The sequence below is a fragment of the Telmatherina bonti genome (assembly GCF_933228915.1).
Source record: "Telmatherina bonti genome assembly, chromosome: 3".
Classification (NCBI taxonomy): Eukaryota; Metazoa; Chordata; class Actinopteri; order Atheriniformes; family Telmatherinidae; genus Telmatherina; species Telmatherina bonti.
Window position 1 is genome coordinate 41550800 of NC_136621.1, and position 17041 is coordinate 41567840.

The 17041-nt window shown below is 49.6% G+C and overlaps 1 protein-coding gene across 1 annotated transcript in view; it reads right to left on the reverse strand.

The window, feature by feature from the left end:
* Positions 1-360: 360 nt before the first annotated feature.
* Positions 361-17041, reverse strand: part of LOC306774972 (apoptosis-stimulating of p53 protein 2-like) — a gene marked incomplete at both ends in the record, with an annotated part of 58858 nt that continues 42177 nt past the window's right edge. The window contains 12 exons of the mRNA XM_079265172.1: positions 361-402; positions 755-954; positions 1400-1566; positions 1632-1765; positions 4070-4207; positions 4284-5032; positions 5220-5613; positions 9697-9803; positions 11200-11307; positions 11387-11606; positions 11677-11841; positions 12482-12678. Coding sequence (XP_079121298.1) covers positions 361-402; positions 755-954; positions 1400-1566; positions 1632-1765; positions 4070-4207; positions 4284-5032; positions 5220-5613; positions 9697-9803; positions 11200-11307; positions 11387-11606; positions 11677-11841; positions 12482-12678 — 2621 coding nt within the window. The remainder of the gene's footprint in view (positions 403-754; positions 955-1399; positions 1567-1631; positions 1766-4069; positions 4208-4283; positions 5033-5219; positions 5614-9696; positions 9804-11199; positions 11308-11386; positions 11607-11676; positions 11842-12481; positions 12679-17041) is intronic.

Here is a 17041-nt window from a genome sequence, read left to right on the forward strand (position 1 = left end):
GTTCCCTCCCCCAGCAGAACCCCCCCCCATCAGAACTCTGCAAACAGCCGAAGTAAAACATGAATTCTTGTTCAGATCAGTTTAATAAAAGTTTTTCCTGAATTCATCAGGAAGTGGGAACGTTTTCCTAAACCTAAAGGAAGGAAAGATGCTGACGGCGACTTTCTGGGTTTAACAACAGAAAAACATCCTGAACAGAAACATCTGCAGAATCCAGAACTCCAAGCTGCTCCTTTTCCTTCATAAGGACCGAAGGGTTCCGGTTTCCTCCGTCCGGCTCTCCAGCAGGGAAATATCCAGGAAAGGTCTGAGGCAGGCGGTGGTGTGCGCGGCGGTGTGCACGGCGGCGTGCACAGCGGCCTACGCCAGACTCCGCTGCCGCGGCTTGATCCTCAGGTACAGCTGGGAGCAGAAGGAGGAAAGTTTCTCATTAAAATACTTTCACATCTCAGTAAAACCAGTTCAAACTGCAGCTGGAAGCCGCCGAATGTTTCACGGCAACACGACGCAGTAAAAACGTATAAAACGGATAAACCAGAAAACCTGGTCCGGTACCAGAAGACCCGGTCCGGAACCAGAGGGCCTGACAGGACCTTTAGAGGATGAAGTCGACCCTTTACGTCAAATTTGCATAAAACTGCTGTTTTTCTGTGATGTCATCAGGAATATTAATGATTCTGAGTTCTGGTTCCGTAAATCCAGAATAACTTTTAAAGAATGATGAACGTCTGTGATGAGAGCGTGGCGAGCTCACCCCGAGCAGGTTGCGGGGGATGTATCCCTCATGGTCGCCGCACCGCGCCCACCACCACTCGCTCTCCACCTCGTCCTCCCGTCGCAGCACTGTCATGCAGTCGCCCTCGCTGAAGCCGAGCTCGTCCTCGTTCTGAGGCGTGTAGTCCCACAGGGCGTACACCACGCCGCGGTTCATCACGCCCATCTTCTCCTGAACACCTGCAGAGGACACAAAGCTTCAACACCTGGATGCTTTGCTCAACAGCGCCTCAACCGCGGCTGAGAAACACTTTCAGTCTGGAGGACACGAGATCCTGCTTCACGGCACTTCGTCACACGTCGGCGACTGGATGTCAGCAAGCTGAGCGATGTGAAGGCGCACTGATAGTATTCATCAGACGGAGAGGCAAATGAAGATGCGAGGCAAGAAAAGACAGACTTTTACTAAATGTAGAGATCTCGGAGAAGAGACGGGAGGAAGATGATAATGGATTAAATCCCATTAAGAATCGGGGACAAACATCCTCACAGAACTCTGAATCTAGAAAGTGATTAATAAGGAAACCTCCCATTCTGTCTGATTCCGCCGACGGCCACATGGAATCCGGAGGGAGATCTGATCGGCTGTGGAAAGAAGGATAAGGTCGGACTGAAACTGTCTCACCATACAGGAACTGCGAGCACTGGGCGTAGCCGTCCTCCATCTCCTCACACTTGTCGGCAGCCGTCTGCATGTCGCTGTAGGTGGTGGCGAACACGGCCGCCCCCGACTCCACCAGGAACTTGCAGACCTGGACGTTGTTGCAGGACGCGGCGCAGTGAAGAGGCGTCCTGCGGACGGACACGGTGAGACTCTAACTCCAGGTTGACGGGGCTAAACTTTGGTTTGGACTCACCAGCCGTCACTGTCGGCAGCGTTGACGTTGACCCCAAACTGAACCAGAAACTTCACAATCTCAGTGTGTCCGGCACACACGGCGTTGTGCAGCGCCGTGATGCCCTCGTCATTCGGCATACTGGGGTCTTCTACCTGCAAGACAAACGTGACCCGACATACTTATTGGAAATCCAGAATTTCAGAGGATGGAGGGCGGAGCTTAAAGGATGGGACACTTGTTCCGCAGGTTTATTTGTTTTTACTGGTAACTGGACTAAGTTAGTAACTAGGTTTAGTTTTAATGTTTACTGGATGTTGGTTCAGCGGAGAAATATAACTTTAAGGTCATTTCTGCTCATTTACGTACGTAACTGTGGTTGTCTAATTCAAACGTTGTAATGTGTCTCTGTCCTCATACTTCCATGCGTCTTTGCGTTGGCATGGTTACATCCGTTCCTCCACTAGGGGGTGTGCCGACTTCAGAGCAGAACTTGCGCGTTCCGACACCGGTTGATAACGGTAACGCACTGCTGTAAAGTTGTTTACAACCGTTTAAAAACACCAGAAGAAAACCACATGAATGTTCTTCAGGTGTTTTTTTTTTTCTTTGGTTTCTCTTCTTCCCTTTTGGTTTGTTCTTTTCACTGGCTTTGTGTCAGCTATCCAACTCAACCCTGCCCCCGGTGGTTTCCCGTGGTATTGCTTCATTTTATGCAATAAGTGACAAAAAGCTGAGCTCCTTGAAAATGGACCATATTATGCATGTAACTCGTTCTACTTCGTCCAGTTCATAGACGTGTACAAAAAAAAATGGCCGGGGCCTCCGTTACGTCACCCGCAGGTTTTCTGAAGAGCTGAATTGAAGCTTGGTGGGCGGTTCCTACCATCACCATCTTGGCAGCTTCATGTGTGTCGTCTCGCCCAGAAAATACACAAATAGGCAAAGAGGTGGAGCTGAGAGGGGAGCTGAGGGGGTGGATGATTGACATCTAGCAAACTCCGACCTGCCTATAATTAGGCTAACAAAAGCTAACCAGCTAATAGAGGAAAGGGAGCTAAAGCTAAGTCAAACAAAAAACTCCTCCTTCTTAAAGCGGGAGATCGGGTACCTGTCAATCAAAAGGACACGCCCCTAAATATGCCGAACTTTGAGATTAAATTACTTTTAAACGGGCGAGTTAGTAAAAAATTCACTCCCCCCACAGTTGTCATGAAGATAAATCTGACTTATTAAACCTAAAATGGATTTTTGAACCAGGCTGTAAACATGTTTATTCCTGCTGTAAAGATGTTTATTCCTGCTGTAAAGATGTTTATTCCTGCTGTAAACATGTTTATTTCTGCTGTGAACATGTTTATTCCTGCTGTAAACATGTTTATTCCTGCTGTAAACATGTTTATTTCTGCTGTAAACATGTTTATTTCTGCTATAAACGTGTTTATTCCTGCTGTAAACATGTTTATTTCTGCTGTAAACATGTTTATTCCTGCTGTGAACATGTTTATTTCTGCTACAAACGTGTTTATTCCTGCTGTAAACATGTTTATTTCTGCTATAAATGTGTTTATTCCTGCTGTAAACATGTTTATTTCTGCTGTAAACGTGTTTATTCCTGCTGTGAACATGTTTATTCCTGCTATAAACGTGTTTATTCCTGCTGTAAACATGTTTATTCCTGCTGTGAACATGTTTATTTCTGCTATAAACGTGTTTATTCCTGCTGTAAACATGTTTATTTCTGCTATAAACGTGTTTATTCCTGCTGTAAACATGTTTATTTCTGCTGTAAACATGTTTATTCCTGCTGTGAACATGTTTATTTCTGCTACAAACTTGTTTATTTCTGCTGTAAACGTGTTTATTTATGCTGCAAACATGTTTATTCCTTTTTTTTTGTCTTGTCCAGCATTTAAGCAAGCAAACTGATGTTCTGAATGCTGTGTTCTGCTGAGCAAATTTATTTTGCCAAGAGGAGCTTTTATAGATGTAATGATCCCCTTGTATATCTTGATTCTTATTTTATTTTTCTATTTGCTTTGGGTAATAGCTTGTATTACAGAGATAATGCTGCTGGACCTGACCTGCTGTAAACATGTTTATTCCTGCTGTAAACATGTTTATTTCTGCTGTAAACATGTTTCTTTCTGCTGTAAACATGTTTATTTTTGCTGTAAACGTGTTTATTTCTGCTGTAAACATGTTTATTTCTGCTGTAAACATGTTTATTTCTGCTGTAAAGTTGGTCTCTAACCTGGGAGTCTATAAGGATCGGCTGTTTTGGCGCCCCTAGTGGAAGAAGGGCCAGAGGTTGCTGACTGGTCCAGCTTAAATGGACCTTTAGCATGACTGTTAACAGCAGAATCTAGTTTTACGTGACGCTGGTTTTTAACTGCGACAACATGAATTAAAACCAGAGAATTTAGCAGCAGGTTAGCAAGCTAACACACGTGACTCACGTCGTAGATGACTCTCTGGACGAGGTCGTACTCGCCCTCCAGAGACGAGTCGAGCAGCAGAGCCAGGGGGTTGAACTTGATTCGCAGGTTGTGGTCGGTTCGCTCTGAGCCGGCTATACGGAGGATGGATCGCTTTCCCTGAAGAGACACGAGACCAACGATGTCACAACGAAGAGACTTGCAGGAAAAAGGACATTTTTAGTTTGGTACTAACGGGGGGCAGCATGTCTTGTCCTGTGATTTCAGGAGGCTGCAGGTTGGCGGTGTCCTCCCCCTGCTCGGCCTCACAGCTGGGATAAGGTGGGGGGGGGTACGGCGGGAAGTCCTCTGGGAAGCTGTCTTGGCAATTGAAGGTGGATGAATATTCCTCCTCCTCCTCTTCCTTGTCCTCCTGTGGGGGGGGCAGTGAGCAGTCGGAGATGGGTACGTGGGGGGGTAAAGGGGGAGGGGCAACGGTGACCTCCAGAGTTTCAGGTGGGTGTTGGTTAAAGTCCGGAGCGCTATTGTCCTCATCTGCACCAGCAGTCCCGTCGTCAGGAACTGCGGACTGGACCTGTGTCCCTGCTGGACTGGTGGTCTCCATGGGGATGGTTTCCATGGCAGCAAGAGTGGTCCTCTGGTAGAGCAGCTTCTGGATGTTGGGGCCGGCTGGGCCCTCGGGTTCTGTGATAGAGCTGCGTTTTTTCAGGGGGCGGGGGGCATGTTGCAGCCGGCGGCGAAGGGCTTCCAGGTCGGCATCGCTGGGGTTCCTGTGGGGGTTGGACAGGAAGGGCAGGAGCTTGGTGGGGCTTAGTGGTCGAGGGGTGGAACGCTCAGTCGTGTCTCCTGAAGCTCCTTCACCCAAACTTTGAAGGTTGTCGCCCTCGGTCCCGTCGGGCCCAGAAGAACCCAAGTTCGAAGAGGTGTTTTCTGAGCTGAAACACTGCGGCCCCCCGCTGACTTGGATGATCGGTTTCCCATAAACTGGAAAGGAAGACGGGCGAGTTACCAGCAGTTTAAACGTAACTAACAATACAGACCTCTTCTGGACCAGAACCATGTACCGGGTCAGTGTGAGGCCTACAGTCAACACTTCCCAACTTGTTCCTAGGATTACTTTACAGTTTCTGAGAGAACCATGTCAGGAGCTGCATCTGTATCGGTGCATCACCTCGGGTATGGCTCCGGGGCAGCGTCCCCTGTCCTGGTTGGTAACCCTTCCCAGGCGCAGACTGCTGAGTGTACATGGAGTAGATTGATGAAGCGGCCAGAGTTTGAGGCTTTTGCAGCACAGGAGGCAGGCCGTCTGTGAGGTCGGGGGTGTAGGGTCGCACAGCAGCAGCTGGAGGACTTTCCTGTTTATTGGGCAGAGGTAAGGTGTTGCTGTGGCTGGAGAGAAGACCTGGACCTCGACGGTGACCTCCAACTGGCCGGACTTTGCCAGGGAATGTCCCAGTGCTGTAAAGGGGCTTCGAGAACGTTGGTGGGCCAAATGAGGTGAAAGGTTTAGTCTTGCTGGGAACTGGAGGTGGCACCAACATGTTGGACAGACCTTTAACCGAGGCCTGTGGACCATGGAGCAGACACAGTAAGGAAGATGATTAATCACCGGACTTCATAATCAGCTCCACCTACAAGCCCATCGTTCAGCAGCAACCAATCAGACAGACATTTAAAACCTGGTCATGAAGATGCTCTGAACACGCTTTGGGGACAAGACTGGTTTGTCTTTTCTGAACATAAAACACAAGGACAGAAAAAAAACTTTCAGGGATGGAACACAGGGACATATTAAAGACGAAGTGATGTCTCCACCTCTAATCTGTTCGTCTCCAGAGACCTCTTCTAACTCCACCTCTAACCTGTCTGTCTCCTGAGACCTCTTCTAACTCCACCTCTAACCTGTCTGTCTCCTGAGACCTCTTCTAACTCCACCTCTAACCTGTCTGTCTCCTGAGACCTCTTCTAACTCCACCTCTAGCCCGTCTGTCTCCAGAGACCTGTTCTAACTCCACCTCTAACCTGTCTGTCTCCAGAGACCTGTTCTAACTCCACCTCTAGCCCGTCTGTCTCCAGAGACCTCTTCTAACTCCACCTCTAGCCCGTCTGTCTCCAGAGACCTCTTCTAACTCCACCTCTAGCCCGTCTGTCTCCAGAGACCTCTTCTAACTCCACCTCTAGCCCGTCTGTCTCCTGAGACCTCTTCTAACTCCACCTCTAACCTGTCTGTCTCCTGAGACCTCTTCTAACTCCACCTCTAACCTGTCTGTCTCCTGAGACCTCTTCTAACTCCACCTCTAACCTGTCTGTCTCCTGAGACCTCTTCTAACTCCACCTCTAGCCCGTCTGTCTCCAGAGACCTCTTCTAACTCCACCTCTAGCCTGTCTGTCTCCAGAGACCTGTTCTAACTCCACCTCTAACCTGTCTCCAGAGACCTCTTCTAACTCCACCTCTAACCTGTCTGTCTCCAGACACCTCTTCTAACTCCACCTCTAGCCCGTCTGTCTCCAGAGACCTGTTCTAACTCCACCTCTAACCTGTCTCCTGAGACCTCTTCTAACTCCACCTCTAGCCTGTCTGTCTCCAGAGACCTGTTCTAACTCCACCTCTAACCTGTCTCCTGAGACCTCTTCTAACTCCACCTCTAGCCTGTCTGTCTCCAGAGACCTCTTCTAACTCCACCTCTAGCCTGTCTGTCTCCAGAGACCTGTTCTAACTCCACCTCTAGCCTGTCTGTCTCCAGAGACCTCTTCTAACTCCACCTCTAGCCCGTCTGTCTCCAGAGACCTGTTCTAACTCCACCTCTAGCCCGTCTGTCTCCAGAGACCTGTTCTAACTCCACCTCTAGCCTGTCTGTCTCCAGAGACCTCTTCTAACTCCACCTCTAGCCTGTCTGTCTCCAGAGACCTCTTCTAACTCCACCTCTAGCCCGTCTGTCTCCCAGAGACCTCTTCTAACTCCACCTCTAGCCCGTCTGTCTCCCAGAGACCTCTTCTAACTCCACCTCTAGCCCGTCTGTCTCCAGAGACCTGTTCTAACTCCACCTCTAGCCTGTCTGTCTCCAGAGACCTCTTCTAACTCCACCTCTAGCCCGTCTGTCTCCAGAGACCTCTTCTAACTCCACCTCTAGCCCGTCTGTCTCCAGAGACCTGTTCTAACTCCACCTCTAGCCCGTCTGTCTCCAGAGACCTCTTCTAACTCCACCTCTAGCCCGTCTGTCTCCTGAGACCTCTTCTAACTCCACCTCTAGCCCGTCTGTCTCCAGAGACCTGTTCTAACTCCACCTCTAGCCTGTCTGTCTCCAGAGACCTCTTCTAACTCCACCTCTAGCCCGTCTGTCTCCAGAGACCTCTTCTAACTCCACCTCTAGCCCGTCTGTCTCGAGAGACCTCTTCTAACTCCACCTCTAGCCCGTCTGTCTCCAGAGACCTCTTCTAACTCCACCTCTAGCCCGTCTGTCTCCAGAGACCTCTTCTAACTCCACCTCTAGCCCGTCTGTCTCCAGAGACCTCTTCTAACTCCACCTCTAGCCCGTCTGTCTCCAGAGACCTCTTCTAACGCCACCTCTAGCCCGTCTGTCTCCAGAGACCTCTTCTAACTCCACCTCTAGCCCGTCTGTCTCCAGAGACCTCTTCTAACTCCACCTCTAGCCCGTCTGTCTCCAGAGACCTCTTCTAACTCCACCTCTAGCCCGTCTGTCTCCAGAGACCTCTTCTAACTCCACCTCTAGCCCGTCTGTCTCCAGAGACCTCTTCTAACTCCACCTCTAGCCCGTCTGTCTCCAGAGACCTCTTCTAACTCCACCTCTAGCCCGTCTGTCTCCAGAGACCTCTTCTAACTCCACCTCTAGCCCGTCTGTCTCCAGAGACCTGTTCTAACTCCACTTCTAACCTGTCTGTCTCCTGAGACCTCTTCTAACTCCACCTCTAACCTGTCTGTCTCCTGAGACCTCTTCTAACTCCACCTCTAACCTGTCTGTCTCCTGAGACCTCTTCTAACTCCACCTCTAGCCTGTCTGTCTCCAGAGACCTCTTCTAACTCCACCTCTAGCCTGTCTGTCTCCAGAGACCTCTTCTAACTCCACCTCTAGCCCGTCTGTCTCCTGAGACCTCTTCTAACTCCACCTCTAGCCTGTCTGTCTCCAGAGACCTCTTCTAACTCCACCTCTAGCCCGTCTGTCTCCAGAGACCTGTTCTAACTCCACCTCTAGCCCGTCTGTCTCCAGAGACCTCTTCTAACTCCACCTCTAGCCCGTCTGTCTCCCAGAGACCTCTTCTAACTCCACCTCTAGCCCGTCTGTCTCCCAGAGACCTCTTCTAACTCCACCTCTAGCCCGTCTGTCTCTAGAGACCTGTTCTAACTCCACCTCTAGCCTGTCTGTCTCCAGAGACCTGTTCTAACTCCACCTCTAGCCCGTCTGTCTCCAGAGACCTCTTCTAACTCCACCTCTAGCCCGTCTGTCTCCAGAGACCTCTTCTAACTCCACCTCTAGCCCGTCTGTCTCCAGAGACCTCTTCTAACTCCACCTCTAGCCCGTCTGTCTCCAGAGACCTCTTCTAACTCCACCTCTAGCCCGTCGATCTCCAGAGACCTCTTCTAACTCCACCTCTAGCCCGTCTGTCTCCAGAGACCTCTTCTAACTCCACCTCTAGCCCATCTGTCTCCAGAGACCTGTTCTAACTCCACCTCTAGCCCGTCTGTCTCCAGAGACCTCTTCTAACTCCACCTCTAGCCCGTCTGTCTCCAGAGACCTCTTCTAACTCCACCTCTAGCCCGTCTGTCTCCAGAGACCTGTTCTAACTCCACCTCTAGCCCGTCTGTCTCCAGAGACCTCTTCTAACTCCACCTCTAGCCCGTCTGTCTCCAGAGACCTCTTCTAACTCCACCTCTAGCCCGTCTGTCTCCAGAGACCTGTTCTAACTCCACTTCTAACCTGTCTGTCTCCTGAGACCTCTTCTAACTCCACCTCTAACCTGTCTGTCTACTGAGACCTCTTCTAACTCCACCTCTAACCTGTCTGTCTCCTGAGACCTCTTCTAACTCCACCTCTAACCCGTCTGTCTCCTGAGACCTCTTCTAACTCCACCTCTAACCTGTCTGTCTCCTGAGACCTCTTCTAACTCCACCTCTAACCTGTCTGTCTCCAGAGACCTCTTCTAACTCCACCTCTAGCCCGTCTGTCTCCAGAGACCTCTTCTAACTCCACCTCTAACCTGTCTGTCTCCAGAGACCTCTTCTAACTCCACCTCTAACCTGTCTGTCTCCTGAGACCTCTTCTAACTCCACCTCTAGACCGTCTGTCTCCAGAGACCTCTTCTAACTCCACCTCTAACCTGTCTGTCTCCAGAGACCTCTTCTAACTCCACCTCTAGCCCGTCTGTCTCCAGAGACCTCTTCTAACTCCACCTCTAACCTGTCTGTCTCCTGAGACCTCTTCTAACTCCACCTCTAACCTGTCTGTCTCCAGAGACCTCTTCTATCTCCACCTCTAACCTGTCTGTCTCCTGAGACCTGCTACATCTCCATCTTTCGTCTGTCCAGAGGCTCCTTCTGGTCCAATCGAAGACCTCCAGAACAAATCTTCTAACATCACAGCATTTATTATTTTGGTTTTAACATCCGGAAGACAGTCAAAGTGTTTTTGTACCTGATTGTCTCTGAACAGGTTGTCTGTGGTGTGACTGGATCGTGAAGGGATGGGGGGCGGGATGTCAGACTCAGAGAGCCCCTTCTGGTCTGTAAAGGCCTCCCCACCTACAAGAACATAAACATTCATTCATCTGCAGGAGCTTTTCTTAACATCCACTGAGGGAAATTCTATCGACCAGCCTTCTCTTCTTCTTCTCTGTTTTTATGAGTAAACATGGCCGATAAGAGCAGGACTTTCCATCTGTCTGAACAGATCTTCAACGTACATATAGGCGATTATGTGATCGTGTTTAATTCTGGTCAGTCGCGATGATTTGCTCGGAGGTTATTTTCTCGATAGAACATGGCCAAAGTGTGCCATCAATCAAAATCGATGTTTTCCTGCCAAACCTTTTTTTTTTTTAAAGTTTCTGGACAAGTTAAAGTTAAGCAGCCACATGACCAAACGTGGACCTGAAGGCACCGTGATGTCAGACACAACATGGACAACATCTTCCGAAGATGACGCCATTATTTACCAGAAACGTTCCTCGATGTCGGATGCGTGGCATGATTTGGAAATATCCTAAGAGATGTGACGTAAACTACGCTGCTACCATTAGGGTAGCTGCTAGCAGTCAGCTGTGTCTTCTTCGCGCCACACAAGCAGCATTCAGAGGAGCAAAAGTTTCGCTTACGTTCAGATTACTCCGAGACTTTCACAGGAGGCTCCGCGGTTCACGTGCACACATATATTTCTGTGATGGCTGTCTACAGCCACACATGGGTGATATGAACATGCATCACACATACACTTAGATTTATTTTGTTTAACCAGAATTTACAGACCAATATTTTTGTTCGACATTAGTTTCATGTAGCGTCACAACTAATAGCGCGCATTTTAGTTTATGTTGTGATGGTATGATTTTTCATTTTCTTCTCCCTGTGAGTTCCAGCAGCTCCAGTTGCTTGGCTGTGAACCGGCAGGCGGCCACGGGGGGAGCCAGCTAAACTGGACCAGACCAGGGGCGAAATGGGAGGGGGAATTTAGGGTTTCCTTTGGTTCATTTAGTTCGGGTTTTGTGCGTCATCCCCTCTGTCTGGTTTTGTTTGGGCTGATCAGCCACTATTTAAGTTTCCCCTTGTGTGTCATTTGTTAGGTCAGTTGGTTTCATTGTGTTGCTTGAGTTACTTCTGTTACAAATTCTTCGATTATAGTTTTGTTAAGTTGACCTCTTTTATAGGCCTGATTTATTCATTTATGTTAAACGAACTTTCTTATTTTGGGTCATAATTTTTTAACTTCAAACCTGTGCTTCACTGCTCGGCCCATCACAATTATATATTATCATATGTATGCACTCAGCAGAACCAGGAAAATCTCACATAGTCACAGAAAAATTGTGCAAATAACATTTATAATTCCAGAAAAAACCCTTTATCCTTTTCATTTATAAAGCGTGACGCTGATCGTCGTACAGATTCATTAAATCTGACAGTTCTGGTAAATAATGACGACCTGAGCTGCGGCTGCTGAGGCTGAACATCCGAGGGAGGGTGGAGGCGTGGCCGCTTCCCACGCCAGACCCAGGAGACGGGCTGCTCCAGTCGGACATTTTGCTCCAACCTTCATAGATGAAAGAAACGGCCGTTATTCCTCGCAGAGACGTGACGGCAGGACACACAGGCAGCTTCTCGCTGCTTACCTGAGGCAGGTTTGGCAGGTCTTGGCGGGGGCTTCAGGGACGAGTCCGGCATGGGCAAGGTGGCGGTGCCATCGGGGTAGGCCGGCTTCACCTGCTTCTCCTGGCGAGGCGGCACCGGAGGCCCCGGCGAGCTTGATGAAGAGGATGAGAGGATGTACGGCCCCACCGCCGCCACCCTGGAGTTCACGCCGTGCTGGGGGGCCACGCCTTCCGAAGCCAGCTGGAAGAGAAAGGTTTTGTTTTCATGGAGCTGCTCAGAGCAAGACGAGTTGAAAGCGGCTTCTGCTCACTGGCAGGTTCTCCTTCAGCTGCAGGGCGGCCTTCTTCTTCCACAGCCGCTGCCGGAGCTCGGCTAGCCGCCGGTCCATGGTGGCCACCTCCAGGTTCCTCTTGTTCAGGCTGTCTCTCTGCTGCTGCAACCTGGCGCTCTGGTCCTGGTTCAGCTTGTTCCTCAGCTGAGGAGGAAGAGGAGGAGGAAGATGCACGTTAAAGCCGGAATCCTGAGGGGTTAAAGGTCGTTTCCCTGAAATCTGACGAGAAAAAAGATCTTTCTGCAGAAGGAAACCGTTCAGCAGCTTTCAGGGAACAAAGATGAAGATGGTTCAGGTGAAGACGGGAGGAACAAAGTCTCCTGATGAGCAGCCGCAGATGGTCCAGATGGATGCAGGTCTGGACGGTCCAGATGGATGCAGGTCTGGACGGTCCAGATGGATGCAGGTCTGGACGGTCCAGATGGATGCAGGTCTGGACGGTCCAGATGGATGCAGGTCTGGACGGTCCAGATGGATGCAGGTCTGGACGGTCCAGATGGATGCAGGTCTGGACGGTCCAGATGGATGCAGGTCTGGACGGTCCAGATGGATGCAGGTCTGGACGGTCCAGATGGATGCAGGTCTGGACGGTCCAGATGGATGCAGGTCTGGATGGTCCAGATGGATGCAGTGGTCTCCTGGTCTCTTCAACGAGATCCAGACCATAACTGTCGTCGAGGCTCAGCGATGAGAGAGATGGTCTCCATGTTAACATGATTTTTTTGCTTTTAGAAAATTCCTGTCCTGTAACGAATCCGGATGCTTCTAGCAGCAAACGTCTCACCTGCAGCTCTCTGTAGAGGCGGTCCAGCTCGGCTGCAGAGGAGGCGCTGTGGTGGTGAGGAGGAGGAGGAGGTGATTCCAGCCGGTTGCTCCTCAGCGTCTCCAGCTGGTCGCTCAGCTCCTCCACCCTGGCTGCTGCTACGGCCAGATCCCTCTGCTTCTGGTAGAACAGGCTGGTCATCTGCTCTATCTCCTCCACTGACACACAAACACCATTTCCCATCAGTCATCACATCTCACAGCTCTGAATAACTATTGCTACATGAGAAGCGACATGAGAAGCTAAACGAGAAGGTAGATGAGAAGCTACATGAGAAACTACGTGAGAAGCGACATGAGAAGCTATGTGAAAAGCTACGTGAGAAGCGACATGAGAAGCGACATGAGAAGCTATGTGAGAAGCGACATGAGAAGCTATGTGAAAAGCTACGTGAGAAGCGGCATGAGAAGCTATGTGAGAAGCGACATGAGAAGCGATGTGAGAAGCTACGTGAGAAGCGACATGAGAAGCTTTGTGACAAGCTACGTGAGAAGCGACATGAGAAGCTACGTGAGAAGCTATGTGAGAAGCGACATGAGAAGCTACGTGAGAAGCTAGGTGAGACGCGACATGAGAAACTACGTGAGAAGCTATGTGAGAAGCGACATGAGAAGCTACGTGAGAAGCTAGGTGAGACGCGACATGAGAAACTACGTGAGAAGCGACATCAGAAGCTACGTGAGAAGCGACATGGGAAACTACGTGAGAAGTGACGTGAGAAGCTTCGTGAGAGCTATGTGAGAAGCGACATGAGAATCTACGTGAGAAGTGACATGAGAAGCGATGTGAGAAGCGACGTGAGAAGCTACGTGAGAAGCTACGTGAGAAGCGACATGAGAAGCTATGTGAGAAGCGACATTAGAAGCTACGTGAGAAGCTACGTGAGACGCGACATGAGAAACTACGTGAGAAGCGACATCAGAAGCTACGTGAGAAGCGACATGGGAAACTACGTGAGAAGTGACGTGAGAAGCTTCGTGAGAAGCTATGTGAGAAGCGACATGAGAAGCTACGTGAGAAGTGACATGAGAAGCGATGTGAGAAGCTATGTGAGAAGCGACATGAGAAGCTATGTGAGAAGCGACATGAGAAGCTATGTGAGAAGCTACGTGAGAAGCTATGTGAGAAGCTACGTGAGAAGCTACGTGAGAAGTGACATGAGAAGCGATGTGAGAAGCTACGTGAGAAGCGACATGAGAAGCTATGTCAGAAGCGACATGAGAAGCTACGTGAGAAGCGACGTGAGAAGCTACGTGAGAAGCGACATGAGAAACTAAGTGAGAAGCGACATGAGAAGCTTTGTGACAAGCTACGTGAGAAGCTATGTGAAAAGCTACGTGAGAAGCGGCCTGAGAAGCTACGTGAGAAGCTACGTGAGAAGCTACGTGAGAAGCGACATGAGAAGCTATGTGAGAAGCTACGTGAGAAGTGACATGAGAAGCGATGTGAGAAGCTACGTGAGAAGCGACATGAGAAGCTATGTGAGAAGCGACATGAGAAGCTATGTGAGAAGCTACGTGAGAAGCTATGTGAGAAGCTACGTGAGTAGCGACATGAGAAGCTATGTCAAAAGCGACATGAGAAGCTACGTGAGAAGCGACGTCAGAAGCTGCGTGAGAAGCGACATGAGAAGCTACGTGAGAAACTAAGTGAGAAGCGACATGAGAAGCGACGTGAGAAGCGACATGAGAAGCTACGTGAGAAGCGACATCAGAAGCTACGTGAGAAGCGACATCAGAAGGTACGTGAGAAGCTATGTGAGAAGCGACATGAGAAACTATGTGATAAGTGACGTGACAAGCTACGTGAGAAGCTATGTGAGAAGCTACGTGAGAAGCTACGTGAGAAGCGACGTGAGAAGCGACATGAGAAGCGATGTGAGAAGCTACGTGAGAAGCTATGTGAGAAGTGACATGAGAAACTACGTGAGAAGCGACGTGAGAAGCGACGTGAGAAGCGACGTGAGAAGCGACGTGAGAAGCGACGTGAGAAGCGATGTGAGAAGCGACATGAGAAGCGACATGAGAAGCTTTGTGACAAGCTACGTGAGAAGCGATATGAGAAGCTACGTGAGAAGCGACATCAGAAGCTACGTGAGAAGCGACATCAGAAGCTACGTGAGAAGCGACATGGGAAACTACGTGAGAAGTGACGTGAGAAGCTTCGTGAGAGCTATGTGAGAAGCGACATGAGAAGCTACGTGAGAAGTGACATGAGAAGCGATGTGAGAAGCGATGTCAGAAGCTACGTGAGAAGCTATGTGAGATGCGACATTAGAAGCTACGTGAGAAGCTAGGTGAGACGCGACATGAGAAACTACGTGAGAAGCGACATCAGAAGCTACGTGAGAAGCGACATGGGAAACTACGTGAGAAGTGACGTGAGAAGCTACGTGAGAAGCTATGTGAGAAGCGACATGAGAAGCTACGTGAGAAGCTACGTGAGAAGCGACATGAGAAGCGACATGAGAAGCGACATGAGAAGCGATGTGAGAAGCTACGTGAGAAGCTACGTGAGAAGCGACATGAGAAGCTACGTGAGAAGCGACATGAGAAGCTACGTGAGAAGCTATGTGAGAAGCGACATTAGAAGCTACGTGAGAAGCTAGGTGAGACGCGACATAAGAAACTACGTGAGAAGCGACATCAGAAGCTACGTGAGAAGCGACATCAGAAGCTACGTGAGAAGCGACATCAGAAGCTACGTGAGAAGCGACATGGGAAACTACGTGAGAAGTGACGTGAGAAGCTTCGTGAGAGCTATGTGAGAAGCGACATGAGAAGCTACGTGAGAAGTGACATGAGAAGCGATGTGAGAAGCGATGTCAGAAGCTACGTGAGAAGCTATGTGAGATGCGACATTAGAAGCTACGTGAGAAGCTAGGTGAGACGCGACATGAGAAACTACGTGAGAAGCGACATCAGAAGCTACGTGAGAAGCGACATGGGAAACTACGTGAGAAGTGACGTGAGAAGCTACGTGAGAAGCTATGTGAGAAGCGACATGAGAAGCTACGTGAGAAGCTACGTGAAAAGCGACATGAGAAGCGACATGAGAAGCGACGTGAGAAGCGACATGAGAAGCTACGTGAGAAGCGACATGAGAAGCGACATGAGAAGCGATGTGAGAAGCTACGTGAGAAGCGACATGAGAAGCTACGTGAGAAGCTACGTGAGAAGCGACATGAGAGGCTACGTGAGAAACTAAGTGAGAAGCGACATGAGAAGCGATGTGAGAAGCTACGTGAGAAGCGACATGAGAAGCTATGTGAGAAGCGACGTGAGAAGCGACGTGAGAAGCGACATGAGAAGCGACTTGAGAAGCGATGTGAGAAGCGACATGAGAAGCTACGTGAGAAGCGACGTGAGAAGAGACATGAGAAGCTACGTGAGAAGCTACGTGAGAAGCGACATGAGAAGCGACATGAGAAGCGACGTGAGAAGCGACATGAGAAGCTACGTGAGAAGCGACATGAGAAGCGACATGAGAAGCGATGTGAGAAGCTACGTGAGAAGTGACATGAGAAGCTACGTGAGAAGCTACGTGAGAAGCGACATGAGAGGCTACGTGAGAAACTAAGTGAGAAGCGACATGAGAAGCGATGTGAGAAGCTACGTGAGAAGCGACATGAGAAGCTACGTGAGAAGCTACGTGAGAAGCTACGTGAGAAGCGACATGAGAAGCTACGTGAGAAGCTAAGTGACAAGCTATGTGAGAAGCTATGTGAGAAGCGACATGAGAAGCTACGTGAGAAGCGACATGAGAAGCGATGTGAGAAGCTATGTGAGAAGCGACATGAGAAGCTATGTGAGAAGCGACATGAGAAGCTATGTGAGAAGCTACGTGAGAAGCTATGTGAGAAGCTACGTGAGAAGTGACATGAGAAGCGATGTGAGAAGCTACGTGAGAAGCGACATGAGAAGCTATGTGAGAAGCGACATGAGAAGCTACGTGAGAAGCGACGTCAGAAGCTGCGTGAGAAGCGACATGAGAAGCTACGTGAGAAACTAAGTGAGAAGCGACATGAGAAGCGACGTGAGAAGCGACATGAGAAGCTACGTGAGAAGCGACATCAGAAGCTACGTGACAAGCTATGTGAAAAGCGACATTAGAAGCTACGTGAGAAGCTAGGTGAGACGCGACATGAGAAACTACGTGAGAAGCGACATCAGAAGCTACGTGAGAAGCGACATGGGAAACTACGTGAGAAGTGACGTGAGAAGCTTCGTGAGAAGCTATGTGAGAAGCGACATGAGAAGCTACGTGAGAAGCGACATGAGAAGCTACGTGAGAAGCGACATGAAAAGCTACGTGTGAAGCGACATGAGAAGCTATGTGAGAAGCGATTTGAGAAGCGACATGAGAAGCGATGTGAGAAGCGACATGAGAAGCTAGGTGAGAAGCTACGTGAGAAGCGACATGAGAGGCTACGTGAGAAACTAAGTGAGAAGCGACATGAGAAGCGATGTGAGAAGCTACGTGAGAAGCGACATGAGAAGCTACGTGAGAAGCGACGTGAGA